The sequence below is a fragment of the Polistes fuscatus genome, unplaced genomic scaffold (genome assembly GCF_010416935.1).
Source record: "Polistes fuscatus isolate 324 unplaced genomic scaffold, CU_Pfus_HIC Scaffold12, whole genome shotgun sequence".
Taxonomy (NCBI): Eukaryota; Metazoa; Arthropoda; class Insecta; order Hymenoptera; family Vespidae; genus Polistes; species Polistes fuscatus.
The window spans coordinates 5221093-5239993 of record NW_025113020.1 but is presented as its reverse complement, the minus strand read 5'-3'; the positions used below and the strand labels follow the sequence as shown (position 1 = coordinate 5239993).

At 30.0% G+C, this 18901-nt stretch overlaps 1 protein-coding gene and 1 pseudogene across 1 annotated transcript; both read right to left on the bottom strand.

The window, feature by feature from the left end:
- Positions 1 to 408: 408 nt before the first annotated feature.
- Positions 409 to 2361, bottom strand: LOC122513490 (annotated as a pseudogene).
- Positions 2362 to 16365: 14004 nt separating this feature from the next.
- On the bottom strand, positions 16366 to 18351 carry LOC122513213 (fatty acyl-CoA reductase 1-like). Its single transcript, XM_043629476.1, has 4 exons — positions 18277 to 18351; positions 16959 to 17204; positions 16677 to 16822; positions 16366 to 16606 (listed from the first exon to the last, which is right to left on the bottom strand). Exons 1-4 carry the CDS (start codon positions 18349 to 18351, stop codon positions 16366 to 16368), a joined length of 708 nt encoding a protein of 235 aa, XP_043485411.1.
- Between the last annotated feature and the right edge of the window lie 550 nt (positions 18352 to 18901).

Below are 18901 nucleotides of genomic sequence, written 5' to 3'. Positions count from 1 at the left end.
TTTAAGTTTAAGTTGCTTTAAAACAAGGCACTTATTTTTTTCTGTTTTTTTTTTTAAATGTAAATGTTTATATATTTATACTAAAATATATATTACATTAAATTTGTGCTCAGAATGGATATTTTCTTATAATAATGCCTTTTACAGAGTTATTTTCTACAATAATCACCATCTCATACTAAACGATTGTTCAAGATATGATCTATCGATCAATGTACATAAAGGAATTAACATTATGCATATTATTTACGAAATAAAATGTAACAACTAATATACGCACGAGCATAAGATTTGATCGCGTGAGCGCTGTTAGTGTTTTTTTTTTCTTTTCATTCTCTCTCTATCTCCTCCATTTCTCATAATTCTTTTTTTTCTTATCAATAATAAATCTCTTTCTCTCTATTTCAAAATAATAACTCTAAAATTTAAAAAAAATTATTCGCAAAGAGATGAGTAATAGTTAGCAAATAATTATTATGTTTACGGGCGAAACTGTGGTGGATGACTTGGAGTCGATGGATAATTTTTTTGACCGCTAGAAGGAGGAGTTAAAAGACAATTTTCAGTTGGACTACTATTTAAATCGGATTCAGTTTTACTTTCTATTTCTTCTAGGTCAGTTGGTAGAAGATCCTCTATCAATCGTTGTTGCGCTTTCTCTAACATGTTCAGATCTACAACATGAGTTTGGATTCGATGCGATTCGTCTATCACTATGTTAGGTACTGTTGCTTTAAGTCCAGATCCAGAGTTAGATTTTACAGAAGATACAGTGGAACTTAACAAAAATTTGGAACCATCTTCCAATACTGTTTTAGCAAATGGGGTTAACCATTTGACGCAAGGGGCCAACTGTTCCCAAGAAAGACGCGACACATTTAAAGCACACTCTCGTCCTTGTATATGGTAAATGCATCCTGCAGCTAGGTGGCTGTAAGGAAATTTTAAACTGCCTTCATCCAAAGTTGCTAAATCCAAAGCTGAGCAGCTTGCGTATAATGTAATCCGCCATATTGTGGATATATAAACACGTTGGGCTTAGACCAATCACCGCATTCTATTTGCATGTAAATATTAAGCCATTCGGAAGCAGTCACGGATGATAGATTCCATCCGAATCCCTTCAAAATGATTAACTCTTTTTTTAAAATCTCTTCCTCGGTACAAGCTCCATCAGTGACATATGCAAACCAGCTATTTTAGGTGGATAAATTTCTTCGACCTGAAATAAATTAAATGTTTCATTAGATTGTTATATTTATAAATAAAGTATTTGAAATGAGTAGATATTAATGCAAAAAAAAAGGTAAATAAAGAATACGTACCTTAGCTGCTATGAACAGACATGTAATACCTATAAGTTGTAATTGACTTTCTGGTATGTTTTGATGAATAGACAGATACCTGTCTATATAGTTCATAGCAAGGTAATAAGTTTCTCTGTGTAGTTTGTACACTTCGCATACTACAATAAGCCAATCCAACAATATAGCTCGCATTCGTGGTTGTAATGTCGGTGCCTTTGAAACATATGTGAATCTTTTTGACTATGAGTCTTTTGATCTGCCAAACACATACGGCTCCATACGTGCCTACTATCTGCCCAAGAAAAGACTGGAAGCGGAGCTGACCTATTTGTTCCATTGCTAGAGCCGGAAGGTGTTAAGAAACAAGTCGCGTTTTTTAATTCGGACCAAGTTACTGGCTCCTGCTGTTCCTTTAAAGGCGTTGGAGATGTTTGAAGAGGCGTGCATGGATTCTCCATGGAAAGCGCACCATTACAAGACGCATTGTATGGCACGTGAGTTAATGCTAGTACTTTGCTAGGGGGATATATATTTTCTGAATCTTCAGAAAGTTCAGCTGTACTCCTTTTGCGCTTCATCGATTGCATCTCTCTACCACATTGCAAATAGGTATGTGAAGGTTTCTTCTCTTGTAAGCTGTCGATAAATGAAAAAGAAAAAAATTATACAACTACTGTTTTCCTATCATAAAGATATAAATGAGACAACGTATAAAAAATGAATGACCTAAGTACAACAATTAAACATCCAATACAGGATGCAATGTGCAAAATTTTAACTATAATTTGTCATTTATTATATCTCTGTTAAGTTTATAATTAATTTGCTATAGCATTTCTTCTTTTAGAAATCTCAATATGTGAATAGTAACAAGAGAAGGTTATATAAAATAAATTGAAGCCACAACTAAGGGAGAAAAATTAATCGAATGTTTGCTAAGAGTGTTCCAAGGTCGCTATAATGAGTATCAATTTGTTCTAAATGAAAACCAATGAGATAATGGAAAAAACTTTTAATAGAACAGAAGGACGAGCACTCACCTGGTCTGTTGCATCTTGCCGAGATACCTTGGCTAAGTTCTATATATTTCCAAGAGTTATTTATTCTTTGTATTTATTATACGAATCGACCGATATCGTTCCAAATATTGAAGATAATAAAGCGAAATTTGATCGAAAAATATTTCTATAAAATACCGAAATGATGGTAGTGCGCGAAGTTCAGGCACACTCGATCGCCATAATGCACGTCGTCTTCCCTGATACTCTAATCCGATATATAAGTATTAAACTTAAAGTCACTCGAAATATTTAATCTTAAGAAAATCTTCTCTAGTCCTTAGATATGTAACGTTTGAGTGTAAATGAATTTGGAATAAAATTTTCATGGAAAAATCGGAGGACGTGGATCTTGAAGCGCGGGACCTGCGCGCGAAACGATGACCAACCCCTGCTTGCAATCTGGCGCTGTGACGCCCTCTATATGAATACCATAACCTCAAAAGGGGAAAATTTTTCAATTTCGATAAATACTTTCAAAAGGACTTCCCTTGACCTCTATCATCGGACAAACACCGATGTCATTCTCAGGAAAGAAGGATTTCCTTGATCAAACAAAGGTGTCTCTAAGCTCTTCCTTCGGTCAACGAGTCTTCCAGATTACATCCGATTTTTCAATAATTAAGCACAAAGGCACTCGACGAAGTTTTTCTCGAATTGAACGAGTACATTAGTCTCCTTATTGATAATTTCTTTTCACTTGTATATGAAATAACAGCGTTAAAACGTTTTCGAAACAACACGAACGCACATGCATCGAGACTCTTCCGCGTCCATTTGCAAACGCTGCTTCCCGCCTTGACCTAATCGCACTGTATTTCCGAACGAACGATGGAATTACTTTAAATTCACTCAAATTAAATGCGTTACGATGTGGAACTTCAGATAGTCGTGTAAAAAAGATAATAAATAAAATAATATATTTAAAATGAAATCAAGAAACAGGTACGAAAGAGTGTCTTGTGAGAACGCCACAAAAGTAATAGGCGCCGGGCAAGCGTGCTTATAGGTGTCGCTGCTAGCGCTTCAAAGATGGCCCTTTCTGATTGGTCGAGCCGTCTGACACAGCTGACGCTCAGCTAATCCGTCCGTAGCATACACTCGATGTTTATTTTTGATGAATGTACAAATGGCTGAATCTTGTATATTCGAAAAGTTAGTTCTAAAGTATATTATTATAAATAAGTCTTAATTTTATTTTTATTCATGAAATTTATTGGATAAGATCAAATATTCTCTAATGCAAATAAAAGTTAAAATCTTTTAGATGTACTCACAAAATAGTATTCTCTAACGAAAGTAGATAAAAGTCTAACGTATTTAATACTTGTTCAGTAATTATCGACAAATAACAATAAAATAACTTTTATAGAAAATGATTGATAAACTATAAAATAAAAGATCGTCTATTATTTTTTATTAATGTATACTAATGCAAACAATGAAAAAAAAAAGAGAGAAAAATATCGACCGATAAAGTCGATACTTTATCGATCGTATCGATAGCTCGAAACTGTTTATCGATCGTATCGATAGTTCGAAAGTGTTTATCGATCGATATTGCAACTAAAGGGAATTTACAAAATCAATAACTACGTGTCGCTTTGATCGATAATAAACCAATAACTGATTTAGTCATCTGTCTAAAAATTTTTCTTTTTCTTTTCCTCCCTCTTTCTCATTAGATATAAATAGAAATTACAATATTAGGCCAGTCAACGCGGGCCAAAAACTGATTATTGTAGGTACAGCTTGATTCTTTGATATAAATCGAATAGTGCTAATTTTATTAAAATCAATCCCCGAGGTTTTGAGAAAAAGGGTAAAAAAGGGTAAAAAATGGCCTTATCTTAGAATCTAGGCATTTAATCGAAACAAGTTTTAAACAAAAGTTGTAGAGAATTGAAAAATACTAAAAAAATGTTTTATGAGTTATCTTCGAATTTTCAAAAATAAGCGAATAAATTGGATTGAAGATGGGAAAAAATTGTAAGAGTGGGAGAAAGCAAGCTTATCCCTCCGTCGCATTTACACGCGAATTGCACTAACACAAACGAAGGATCTTCGGCAATCTTCGGGACTCTCGGTCTTGAATGCAAGTGAGAGTGAGAGAAGAAACCGATATTTCTCTCTTCTATTTTTTTATTCGATAGCCAGAATTTTACGTCGTGGCCATCGAGCGTCGAGCGTTCTGTATATCTATATATATCGGCGTATAAGCGCGGCGTTTTTAAATTGAATCTTGATGCTTATGGCACGCCGTTTTTTTATTTATTGTCAAAAAAAGTGAACCTTCAATAAAAGAAAAACAATAATTTATTTTAACAGAAACTATTATTATATATTGGAAAGGAAAAATAATGAATTAATTTTGTGCCTCGCCATAAAGTTAATTAGAATAATTAATTATTATTAATTTTTGTCTTTCAAAAATTTGTTTGTATATAAAATTGAATACGTATTCTTTGTAAGACGAAATTTAAAATTTATTTATTTTTCCTAATAAATTACGTATTTTATAAAATTTTAAATTGCTGATTTTTTTTCTTGTAAAAATTTATTTGTGTATCAAATTGAATACATATTTGAAAAAAAAGAATTTTATATCTAAACATAAAATTAATTCAAGGAAAAGATATTCTAAAAACAAAGAATTTATTTTTTGTCTACACATTTAATTTTTATTTATTTTATTATATTATAAGAAAACAGTAATGCATTCTGATTCATCTTCGAAGTCTTAAGAATTGTAAGAAAGAAATTGAATACTCGTCAAGTGGTGCGCTAGCGTAAGTAGTATCGACTTCGCTTCTCGCATCGGTTATTAACGTTCGATTCTTCGTGGGGGAATTATTTTTTTTATAAGTTTTTCTATCTTTCTTAGATTAAATAAATTATTTTCACATTTCCTAATTTCTAATTATATATAGAAAAAAAATAAAAATTATTACAAAAAAATTAAAAGCAAAAAATTTTTTTACATCCTGCACAAATAATGGAAGACTTATTACTTAAATTACAAATTCATCCTGTAAATATCATCCTAAAAAATGTCTCGTTTTGGCACGTTAAAAATTAATTTTTGTTATTTATTGGATATTATTTAATTTATAATTAGTAATTTTATTACTCGCGTAATAATGTTGATTTCTTAAAAAAATTTATATCGTTAGGGCAAAACTTGAAAAAAATCTTAGGTGGGAATCACTGACCGTCTCCTTGTTAAGGATAGAAAAACTTATAAAAAAAATAATTCCCCCACGAAGAATCGAACGTTAATAACCGGCGCGAGAAGCGAAGACGTTACTACTTACGCTAACGCACCACTTGAAAATTGTTCAATGTTTTTTTCATACATTTTTATAGAAATAAAAATGCATTACTGTTTTCTTATAACATAATAAAAATGGATTAAAATTATGTATAGACAAAAAATAAATTCAGCGTTTTTAGAATATCCTTTCCTGTATATCTTGAATTAATTTTATGTGTGGATATAAAATTCTTCTTTTTCAAATATGTATTCAATTTGATATACAAATAAATTTTTGTGAGGCAAAGAATTTACACCATATAATTATTCAAATTAATTTTATGACGAGACACAAAATAATTTCATTATTTTTACTTTCCACTAAATGATAATAGTTTCTGCTAAAATGAATTATTTTTTTTTTTATTCAAGGTTCATTATTTTTGACAATAAATAAAAAAACGGCATGCCATAAGCATAGAGATTCGATTTAAAAACGCCGCACTTATACGCCGATATATATAGATATACAGATCGCGCGACACTCGATGGATAAAACGAAAAATTCTTGCTACCGAAAGAAAAAATAGAAAGAGAGAAATATCGGTTTTCTTTCTCACTCGCACTCGTATACAGAACGCTCAACAATTGATTGCCAAAACAAAAATACTCGTTATTAGTCCAGTCAACGCGGGCCTTTTCCTCCATGTCTCAGGAAAGAGGGTAAGAACTTAATATAAGGGTAAATAGACGACGCTGAATCGAATGGTGCTAATTTTTTTGCGGTAAGAAGTGCCGTTTTTGAGTAAAAGGGTAAAAAAGGATAAAAATTGGTAAAAAATGGCTTTATCTTAGAATCTAGGCATTTAATCGAAAAAAGTTTCAAACAAAAGTTGTAGAGAATTAAAATATACATAAAAAATGTTGTATGAGTATCTTCGTATTTTCAAAAATAAGCGAATAGAATTGGATTGAAGATGGGAAAATAATTGTAAGAGTGGGGAAGCAAGTCCCGCCTCTCAGTCGGCTTTTACACGCGAGCGGGCTAGTGTGCGTGCGAGCGTCCGTGTGCACTAATACACAAACGAAGGATCTTCGGCAATCTTCGGGACTCTCGGTCTTGAATGCAAGTGAGAGTGAGAGAAGAAACCAATATTTCTCTCTTTTTATTTATCATGCGATAACGAGTATTATTGTCCTTGGCCATCGATTGTTGAGCGTTCTGATATTTCTCTTTTTATATTTTTTCTTTCGGTAGCGAGAATTTTACGTCTTGGCCATCGAGCGTCGAGCCTTTTGTATACGAGTGCGAGTGAGAAAGAAAACCGATATTTCTCTCTTTCTATTTTTTCTTTCGGTAGCGAGAATTTTTCGTTTTGGCCATCGTGCGTCGAGCGTTCTATATATCTATATATATCGGCGTATAAGCGCGGCACTTTTAAATCGAATCTTGATGCTTATGGCACGCCGTTTCTTTATTTATTGTCAAAAATAATGAACCTTAAGTAAAAAAAAATAATTCATTTTAACAAAAACTATTATTATTTAGTTGAGAGTAAAAATAATGAATTAATTTTGTGTCTCGCCATAAAATTAATTAGAATAATTAATTATTATTTTTTTTTCTCAAAATTTTTTGTATATAAAATTGAATACGTATTCTTTTAAGACGAAATTTAAAATTTAAATATTTTTCCTAATAAATTACGTATTTTATAAAATTTTAAATTACTGATTTTTTCTGTAAAAATTTATTGTGTATCAAATTAATACATATTTGAAAAAGAAGAATTTTATAACCACACATAAAATTAATTCAAGATATATATGAAAGGATATTCTAAAAACGTGGAATTTATTTTTGTCTATACATAATTTTAATTCATTTTTATTATGTTATAAGAAAACAGTAATCCATTCTGATTCATCTTCGAAGTCTTAAGAATTCTACGAAAAAAATTGAACAATTACCAAGTGGTGCGTTAGCGTAAGTAGTAACGTCTTCGCTTCTCGCGCTGGGTATTAACGTTCGATTCTTGTGGGGGAATTATTTTTTTTATAAGTTTTTCTATCCTTAACAAGGAGACGGTCAGTGAGTCCCACCTCAGATTTTTTTTAAATTTTGCACTAACGATATAAAATTTATTAAGAAATCAACATTATTACGCGAGTAATAAAGTTACTAATTATAAATTAAATAATATCCAATAAATAACAAAAATTAATTTTTAACGTGCCGAAACGATACATTTTTTAGTATATTTACAGGATGAATTTGTAATTTAAGTAATAACTTCCTTTATTTGTGCAGGATGTAAAAAAATTCATTGCTTTAATTTTTTTGTAATAATTTTAATTTTTTTTCTATATATAATTAGAAATTAGGAAATGTAAAAATAATTTATATAACCTAAGGATAGAAAAACTTATAAAAAAAATAATTCCCCCGCGAAGAATCGAACGTTAATACCCAGCGCGAGAAGCGAAGACGTTAACTTACGCTAACGCACCACTTGGTAATTGTTCAATTTTTTTCGTACAATTCTTAAGACTTCGAAGATGAATCAGAATGCATTACTGTTTTCTTATAACATAATAAAAATGAATTAAAATTATGTATAGACAAAAAATAAATTCCACGTTTTTAGAATATCCTTTCATATATATCTTGAATTAATTTTATGTGTGGTTATAAAATTCTTCTTTTTCAAATATGTATTTAATTTGATAAACTAATAAATTTTTACGAGACAAAAAGTCAGTAATTTAAAATTTTATAAAATACATAATTTAATAGGAAAAATATTTAAATTTTAAATTTCGTCTTAAAGAGAATACGTATTCAATTTGATATACAAATAAATTTTTGTGAGGCAAAGAATTTATATCAATTAATTATTCTAATTAATTTTATGGCGAGACACAAAATTAATTCATTATTTTTACTCTCAACTAAATAATAATAGTTTCTGTTAAAATGAATTATTTTTTTTTTACTCAAGGTTCATTATTTTTGACAATAAATAAAGAAACGGCGTGCCATAAGCATCAAGATTCGATTTAAAAGTGCCGCGCTTATACGCCGATATATATAGATATATAGAACGCTCGACGCACGATGGCCAAAACGAAAAATTCTCGCTACCGAAAGAAAAAATAGAAAGAGAGAAATATCGGTTTTCTTTCTCACTCGCACTCGTATACAAAAGGCTCGACGCTCGATGGCCAAGACGTAAAATTCTCGCTACCGAAAGAAAAAATATAAAAAGAGAAATATCAGAACGCTCAACAATCGATGGCCAAGGACAATAATACTCGTTATCGCATGATAAATAAAAAGAGAGAAATATTGGTTTCTTCTCTCACTCTCACTTGCATTCAAGACCGAGAGTCCCGAAGATTGCCGAAGATCCTTCGTTTGTGTATTAGTGCACACGGACGCTCGCACGCACACTAGCCGCTCGCGTGTAAAAGCGACTGAGAGGCGGGACTTGCTTCCCCACTCTTACAATTATTTTCCCATCTTCAATCCAATTTTATTCGCTTATTTTTGAAAATACGAAGATAACTCATAGAACATTTTTTATGTATATTTTAATTCTCTACAACTTTTGTTTGAAACTTTTTTCGATTAAATGCCTAGATTCTAAGATAAGCCATTTTTTACCAATTTTTATCCTTTTTTACCCTTTTACTCAAAAACGGCACTTCTTACCGCAAAAAAATTAGCACCATTCGATTCAGCGTCGTCTATTTACCCTTATGTCAAGTTCTTACCCTCTATCCTGAGACATGGAGGAAAAGGCCCGCGTTGACTGGACTATATCGCATGATAAATAAAAAGAGAGAAATATCGGTTGTTCTCTCACTCGCACTTGCATTCAAGACCGAGAGTCCCTAAGATATCCGAAGATCCTTCCTTTGTTTATTAGTTCACAGGATGCTCGCACGCACACTAGCCCGCTCGCGTGTAAAAGCCGTCGGAGAGGCGGGACTTTGCTCCCCACTCTACAATTATTTTTTTTAAATATTTCTTGCTTATTTTTGCAGATACAAAGATAAACCATACAACATTTTTTATGTATTTTTCAATTCTCCACAACTTTTGTTTAAAACTTTTTTCGATTAAATGCCTATATTCTAAGATAAGGGTATATTTTACCCTTTTTTACCCTTTTTCCCCTGAGATGCCGGTTGCTGATTTTAATAATAGTAGCACCATTCGATTCAGCGTCGTCAACTTACCCTTAGATCAAATTTTTAAGCTGTCAGCTAAAAAAGTCGATGTTTGGCCCTCGTTGACAGGCCTATAATTATTATTTCCGAACTTATACTTCTTTTGGTACGTTTGGGAATTTTGTCTTTATTTTTTACATTTACTTCTTCAAGATTTGTCTACTGCAAAAGATGACTATCACAACTATATTACTGTGCAAGCTGATGTACATATGGAAAATTCTTTTATGCCGTGTCATCATCGTATAACATCAAAAAACATTACATTAACAAACATGGAGCAAAGTTTACGATCTCAAGCACGAAATAATCAATATTTAGCTGATGCTTCGATTATACACGTATTGTCTAATCAAGACATTGTACCGAATGAAGAACGCAATTTGTTAAACCAAGACACAATCAGGGATCAGGAATTACCTCAATCAGACGAATCTATTTATTCTAACTCTTCAGACCAGTTAGTAATTAATCATTCCACTGGGGAGCAAATTGATATGGATTTAGATCCTTCTTTACCATATAGCAATTATCATCAATTTAAACAAGCTCATAAGGAATTTAAAATAAAATTCTTGGGCAATTCATTAGGACATCCATGCTCAGTTTGTGACAGATTGTTGTTTAAAAAGGATTTAAAAGAGCCGTCTAATGAACATAAGGATATTCTAATACAATTAATACCTAATGTACCTATAGAAAATACTAAGCTTTGTAATACATGCATACAAGCTTTAAACAAGAAGAATATTCCATTAATATCAACATATAACGGCTTCAAATATCCAGATGTACCTTAGCATCTACCACCTTTAGATTTAGTTTCTGAAAGATTAATTTCGCCTCATATACCTTTTATGCAGATCAGACGTCTGAGACATGTGAATGGTCAATACACCATTTATGGTTAAGTAATTAACGTGTCTGTTTCAATTAATACAATGGTCAAATCTCTTCAAAGAAATATCGATAACGATTATTGTATAAATGTACATATTAAACGTAAGAAAATTGACCGATCTAGTTACTTACATGGCATTGTTAACAAGCGTACAATTAAAGCTGGCTACAATTTTTAATACTGTCTCCATTGTATAGAATGTACGATATTAAAATTGATGATTCATTTTTAATGATAATCAAATTCACGACAAAGTGAACAAAATGTCGTCAGCGAACACATTTCTTTAGAAGAGAGTCTTACTGCGTATCAGCAGACCTTAATGTGGGATGAAAACAATATTTACGTATTGCAACTTCAAAGTCTTATTTCTTATTTTATTTTTTATTTCTTATTTTAATTATACCCTCCGTCTTCTTCATGTATAAATAAATAAGATTATACATATTTTTTGAAGTTATTTTGAGGTTGTTGATGCTATATTCGTTTTGGTAGGCCAAAGAAGTATAACTTCTTACGTGCGTACATAAGTAAAATCACCAGTTTTTTTTTTATACATATATTCCAAATATTTGAAATTGACATGGCATAACATTCTATGAAATCTTTCTTTCTGCGTTCTTCTCTTCTTTTTCTCTTCTGTTTTCTTTTCTCTTTCTGTTTATCTTTCTTTCTTTTTCCTCTACTGTTTCTTTCACTACAATATAACAATCTTTCCTGTCAATAAAACTAGTCATTTTATATAAACCATGCTCTTTGTAGGCTACTGGAAATAAATTGTTATGCCTATTATATATTTTCGATGAATCTTGAATAGAAAAAAACTGGTACTCTGTAAGAGTACAAGAAATAAAAAGAAATTCGAAATGGGATAGAAAAGCTGACGTATATATTTCATCAGGATATGATCGTGTAGGATACAGAGTTTTAACAAATAATAAAAAAGTAGGAAATAGACATGTTTATATAATTGAAAGTGATAAAACCTTAATTGGTTTCTGTTGTGACGAAAATAGTGATGACAACGATGAAAATATTGAAAATGATGAAAATTCTTTATCGAACGAAAGTAATGGAAAAGTAGAGGTAAATGAAAATTCTGATGATGTTGGAAGAGAATTTCCAAGAAGTTCCAGGCTAGAATGAAAGAAATCTGATAGATATAATGTAAATCTTTTGAGTTCAAATTATATTTATGTTAATATTGCGAGCGCTGATAGCCCTTTTACTTATAAAGAAGCAATAAATTGTAATAAAAGTCATTTATGGGAAGAAGCTATGAATAAAGAAATAAATTGTTTGATGAAGACAAAACGTGAAAATTTGTTAAAGGATATAAAGATAAAAAAATATTAGATTTTAAATGGATATACACTAATAAATCTGATAATCGTGAGAAAGCAACAATTTTAGTGAGAGATTTTCAACAAAGTAAGGTATTAGAAGATATTATTAGGATTAGAAGATTCACCAATAGCTAGAATACAGACCTAGAAATTATTATTATTTTAATGTTTCCAAAATGACTTAATATTTATGCAAATGAATGTAAAAACAGCTTTTCTAAATGGTTATGTATAGTTAGAAGTATATGTAAAACAACCGAAATGCTATGAGGACGAAACAGATAAAGTTTGTAAATTAAAAAAATCATTGTACGGTTTGCGAGAAAGCCCGAGAGCTTGGTATGAATGTTTCGATGATTATATTAAAAAATTAAAATTTAAAAAAAGTGAAAGTGATTATTATTTATGGGTCATTCCACCAAATAAGTACATTTTTACGGGGCGACCCTCGCGGAATAGGTTTAAAATTTGTGGAGGTGTTCTCTGTAATAAGAAAAAAATTTTCTACAAGTTTCAGCCTTTAATATGCAGCGGTTCTGGAGTTATGATTTTTTGAAATTTTGAAAAAAATTTTTTTTAACTTTTTTATTAATTTTTCTGATGAGGAATACTTTTTTATTAAAATTCACGGAAAATCGTATCTTGTGGGAAAAATTCTCAGCTTTTGAATGAAAATATCCATTTTATCATAAACATATCAGAAGACCCTTTAAAATCCAATTAAAATGGAAAAATTGATTTTTCTCGATGTGCGGCGCAAGGTACTTCGAATTTGATTTTTTTTTCCGAAAGATCAGAGTTTTTACGCAATATATATGGTTTTCACGATGTGCATATTTTTTGTTCAATCACAATTAAATTAAACGTAAAATCTTTATAATTAAAATACTTTTATTTTTAACTTTTTTCAGATGTTGATACAGTTTTAATAAAAGTATATCCAATTTCATCATTTATCGATAAAAAAGTGTGCAATGTCTGTGTACCTTTACCGTTTTTGATGAAAATATCGTACGTCTAACACATTTTTTTGTCTAAATAATCATCATTCGTTATGAAAGTAAAATCAACGCCTGTAAAATTCTTGATTGCCCAGGAATGCAAATCTTGTTGTGTCAGTATATGTTTTTTATTTTCCATTTGTAATGAAGCTCTAGCAGCATGTCGTTTTACTGAACCTGCAAGCCCGTCGCATGGTCCTTTGCCATGGACAGTCGCAAAAAAATGCCACTCAGCGATGATTCTAAAGTCAGCATAATGATAACATAAATTACTAAATGCTTTTTTGTTTTTAAATTGCTTTTAAATCTTATACGCTTACTCATTGTGATCAAAAATCAAAGAAGTCCAATGATATTATAAACTTAAGCAATTATACTTGTGTTAACTTCAAGCTGTCAAGCAACCACAGAAAGACATTAGTCAACAAATATTCACAAGAAAAAAATAAATAGAGAGAGTTGTGAGCGCCATCTGCATCGTATAAGCTCAATTTTTTAGCGAGCAGTTTGAAATTTTTAAATATTTAACAGAAAATTATTTTACTATCCCGAATAATCGTATAACACTTAGCGGATTTAACGTTTAATTTAACTGTGATTGAACAAAAAATATGCACATCGTGAAAACCATATATTTTGTGTCAAAAACTCCGATCTTTCGGAAAAAAAAGTCAAATTCGAAGTACCTTGCGCCACACATCGAGAAAAATCAATTTTTCCACTTTAATTGGATTTTAAAGGGTCTTCTGATGTGTTTATGATAAAATGGATATTTTCATTCAAAAGCTGAGAATTTTTCCCACAAGATACGATTTTCCATGGATCTTAATAAACAAGTATTCCTCATCAGAAAAATTAATAAAAAAGTTAAAAAAAATTTTTTTTCAAAATTTCAAAAAATCATAACTCCAGAACCGCATCATATTAAAGGCTGAAACTTGTAGAAAATTTTTTTCTTATTATAGAGAACACATCCACAAATTTTAAACCTAATCCGCAAGGGTCGCCCCGTAAAAATGTACTTATTTGGTGGAAGGACCAATATGATTAAATAAAAGAGAGATAAAAATGTATTAAAAGAAAAAGAAAGAAAACAATCTAAATATTAATGATCATATAAGTGGACCGGTTTCATTAGGCTTCTCCTGACATGGGACAGAATCTCGGACGGTCTGAATCCGACACTATCTCTGGTAATAGAAATGGCATATTTGTGAAAGTTTTTATTTCTGTTGTAACATCAACAAAAGCACATGTGTGTTCTTATGTACGCACGTCAGAAGTTATACTTCTTTAACGTAACAAAACAAAATATAACTTCAATAACCTCCGAGATAACATCTCAAATTACTCCAATTATCCCGCATGTTAATATACATCTAGACTAATATAAAAGACGATAAAATAATAAATACATAATGTATCAATAGATTACCTATAACTATATATACTATAAAAAGGAATTTATATCATAACGCTCGAAACAAAGTTTTATCGTTTTTTTTTTCAATTTTTAATAGAAGTCTAAATATGTCGATGGTTAAGATCATTTTTTCACATTGAATAAATAAAAAATAAGTTTATAAAATCTTTCATCACTTCTTACTGACGTTTATTACTAATTTAAATATTATTAACCGGATAAACATGTTGCGCTATTTACTAGGAAAAATATGCAAAAGTTTTCAGTCGTCTATTCGTAGTAGACAAAGTACATTTTAATTGTATATAAGTATTACTTCCTTTATTCCTTGTAAGTATGAACATATTTTAACCTTTCGAAAAACATGTCAAAACTTTGTCTCCTTTGCACTGTAGGCTCTGAATCTTTTAGCTTTTTATTAGCTAGATTTCGATAATTTTTACCCTCTTCTACGTAATAGGCATTGTAAATTTCTATTATATAGTATATTAAACCTAAATATATTAGTACTATTAGTACACAAATTTATATACAAAGTTGATTAAAATATTTTGATTTGTCTAACATCATTTATTTGTCATATTTGATTGCTAATTCACTATCAATATTTTTAGTTTAATTTAATAAATCAGCTGTTGTAAATATTTAACTGTAATTAAAATGTTTAGATACTTGCTATAATATTTAAATTGGAGATATCTTTTCGTACGTATAAAGAGTTAACACGTCTGATTGCAAAAAAATGTTTAAGGTATAGGGAAAACTATTAATGCTATGAGCAAAAAATTACCTTATTCTATCTAAAAGAATGAATTATGAAATGATCTCTTTATTTTTGTTTTTCACAGATTGTTAGAAAGAAAATACTGAAGAAAAAAGTGAATTTAATAACGAATAAAAGATCCAAAGAATCAAGGCACAAAGCAACCATTTCATCGTATTATGAGCTATTTTTAGTCTGTAAATAATAAGAAAAATGATTAAATATTAAATAGGGATAAATAATATTTGTTATAAACAATAGATTTTCAAAAAGTTACCTTCTATAAAATGGTTTTGATTCTTCAACCGTCTCCATTGGGTCATTAAGTAAAAATACTCGAAGTCCCTTTATGTAAGTATCAGAAAAACAATCCCAATCAATATCAGAACATTAAAAAAGAAGTTATGTTTATCGACTACAGATAACTTGTCCCATAATTTCAAAACTTTATCGTTCGTAAATTCCCATTCGTTAAATGTAAAGAAATTGATTACATATTTAAACTTTTCTATATTCCTGTAGATTTTAAGCAATCTGAACAAATGTACAATAAATTTATTAATGCTCTTTTTTTTCGACGAATAATAAGTTTCTTGTTAATCTTAAATAATATCAGATATTACCTTGGCTTTCTTCCACTAAGATAAGCTAACGAGTCCATTATAATTGCTGGTATCCAGTGCAAAAAAATTGTCAAAAAAATATGGAAAGAATAGTTATGGTTAAACCATAGGGTGTAATACCATAACACTTTTTTCGATGGATAATTAAGCCCATGATCTTGCAAATAATTTTCTATAATACCCCAAGTAATTGGTTTTTGAACTGAAGAAACAATATTATAAATTGGAATCTCTTCGTTAACGGGCAAATATTTATTGTTACTGTTGGAGAGATTAATAATCTGTGGTATGGACCTACAATAATAGCTTTTTCTTATTATTTGTAAACGTTATTTCAAAAGTTGAACTTAAAATTCATTTTAGAGATTATTCAAAAAAGAAGTAAAAAATGACCGTTCTTGTGCAACGTCCCATGCGGCAGCAATAATGTTGTTGACAACATAGTCGGCAGGAATTATATCGCAAATAAAGTTTTCATTACAATATAACGTGTGAAGAACACCAGTAAACCACCAAAAACAACACCTGTTAGTCCATTCATATTGTTTATCCAACCGGCGATTGGTTCCTTTTCCGTTGAGATAACAATGGATGGCCGAACGATGCAAGTAGGAATTCCATTAGAATATTGCCGTATAGTATCTTCACAGATTGCCTTTGAATATGCGTAGGTGTTTGGCCAATTACCAAGCAACCTGTAAAATTAACGAATTTGCTAATCGACTAAGTTCTAAAAAAAAAGCAATAGTCTTCTTGTTTTATTACTTTGGGGTAATTAAATCTAATTGATCTTCGCTCAAAATCTCTGTCAATTTAATTATGTCTTCTGTCTTTATAGGTGGCATATAGAATTTTTCTTCGATTTTACTATATACACACTGCGAATATGCCGTTGATATATAAACAAAGGCCTAAAGAAAAAATTTATTGATATATTAGACCAATTTATTATTTAAGTAATTTCAATGTCTAAGTAAAAGGATCACTTAGGGAATAACGCTTAAACGAACGTGATTTTATATAGATGGTTTAATTAGAAAACAGTACCTTCAAACTTGTCATCTCCTGTGCAAGCAAGAGAAGATCCCTTGTTCCTCTAATATTCGTATTAACTATAAAACGAATATTATCATTAAAACGCACGGATGCTGCACTATGGAAAATAAAATCGGTATTTTTAATGCGTTCGCGGTCTTTCTCTGACAATCCTAAATTCAATTGACTCATGTCACCTTCTATCAGAATAATTTTTTTTTCGACATCTTTTTGTTCTCTCTTCAATCTATCAAAAATCTGAAAATTTAAATATATACGGTAATTAGTTTTTATTATGTCCAGAAAATAAAATTATATAACTAAATGTCGTAGGAAAGTTGGACGGATAAAAAAATCTTTTTGAACGTTTAATTCGATATTGTTGAACGTTTCGTCCTTTTTATTGGAACTTCATTAGCAACTGAAATTTTATTATGACTTATCTTGAAATATACATATTATATAAAATTAAAAATTAAAAAGAAAGGTATTTAATATTATTTCCATCGTTTTTGTTCACGAGTCTTTATATATTTCTAAGACATACATTCTCATAAACTAACAATACTTAACATTTACAAATTGTTATCCTAAAACAGTTACGTTAAACACATAATCCAACAATACTGATTCAATCTAGATTTTGTTTAATATTCTAGGCATCCTGAATATTATGGTGCCTTCCATTGCTATGTCTTATTATAATAAATTAATTTTAAAATCCCATTGTAAATGCTGTTTAAATTATTTGTGTCAGTTCTGTAATTTATTGTATTATTTTTTATGTTGTACATTTCACTTATATTTCTTTTGTACCAATTGTCTTATATATCTAGAATAGTTGCTTTGTCAAACTTAAATTTGTATCCTGTTTTAAAATGATGTTCAGCTAACGAGTTGATATTATTTTTTTGTGCATTAGTAGGTTCACAGTCATTCCTATGCTGGTCTAATCTTTTTTTGAGTTTCTCTTTTGTTTGTCTTATATAACACCTATCATATTTACATGGTATTTTGTACAATAAGTTCAATTGATCTAGTTTATAAACCTTGTTTTTTAATTTTGTGTAAATAGAATTTTCTTTAACTATGTTATAAAAAGCTAGTTTGATATTAGTGTTTTTAACACATTTATTTATTTTATTTGACAGTTATTTACTAAAAGGGAACCTAATGATTTTTTTATTATTATTCGGATCTTTCTTTTTTTTTAACCCATCCAACTTTTCTTCTAAACTTAGTTTAATATACGGTAATATTAGTGATATTTTTTATTGACATAATAATTAATACAAATTACGTAACTTTACTTACAACATCATTAAAATACTCTTTGAATCGAGTCTGCGAATCCTTCTGTTTTTTCGCTCTTATCAGCAAATAAATCGTTGTTATTTCTGGACATCTACTAATATCAATGCATTTGTAATTATAATTTTTGGCGAAAAATAGATTATTATTTAAATAAAATATCATTTTATAAGTTTACATATAGAAGGAAAGAGAAAAATAGAGCAAAGAGAAAAGAAAGAATAATTATCGTGAACCAAAATAAATAAGTAGTAGAATGCAAAAGGACTTTTTTATTAAACGTTTGAATAAATTAGCTAAAGAGGACGAAGATTATTTTCAAAAACGTATACAAATAAAAGATGTGCGTATATTGTGTCATCTAAACATTAGTTTATTGGGGATTTATTTTAACTAGCTATAACTCTAACATTGTAATAGAAAAAATTTAAGAGTAAACAGGAAGAAGTTTTTTCAGTCTCATGTGAATGTATATGTAAATACAGATTAATTAAGATTAAGATAACATAGAATATTTACTGTTGGAATGGCACATATAGATATTTCTAGAATAGCTAAAGACGATTGTTGCGTATCCCACGCAACGAGTGAGTAGGGCGAAGCACCTAGGCGCGTACGGCCCTGCCAAAGCGTTAGACGCGTGC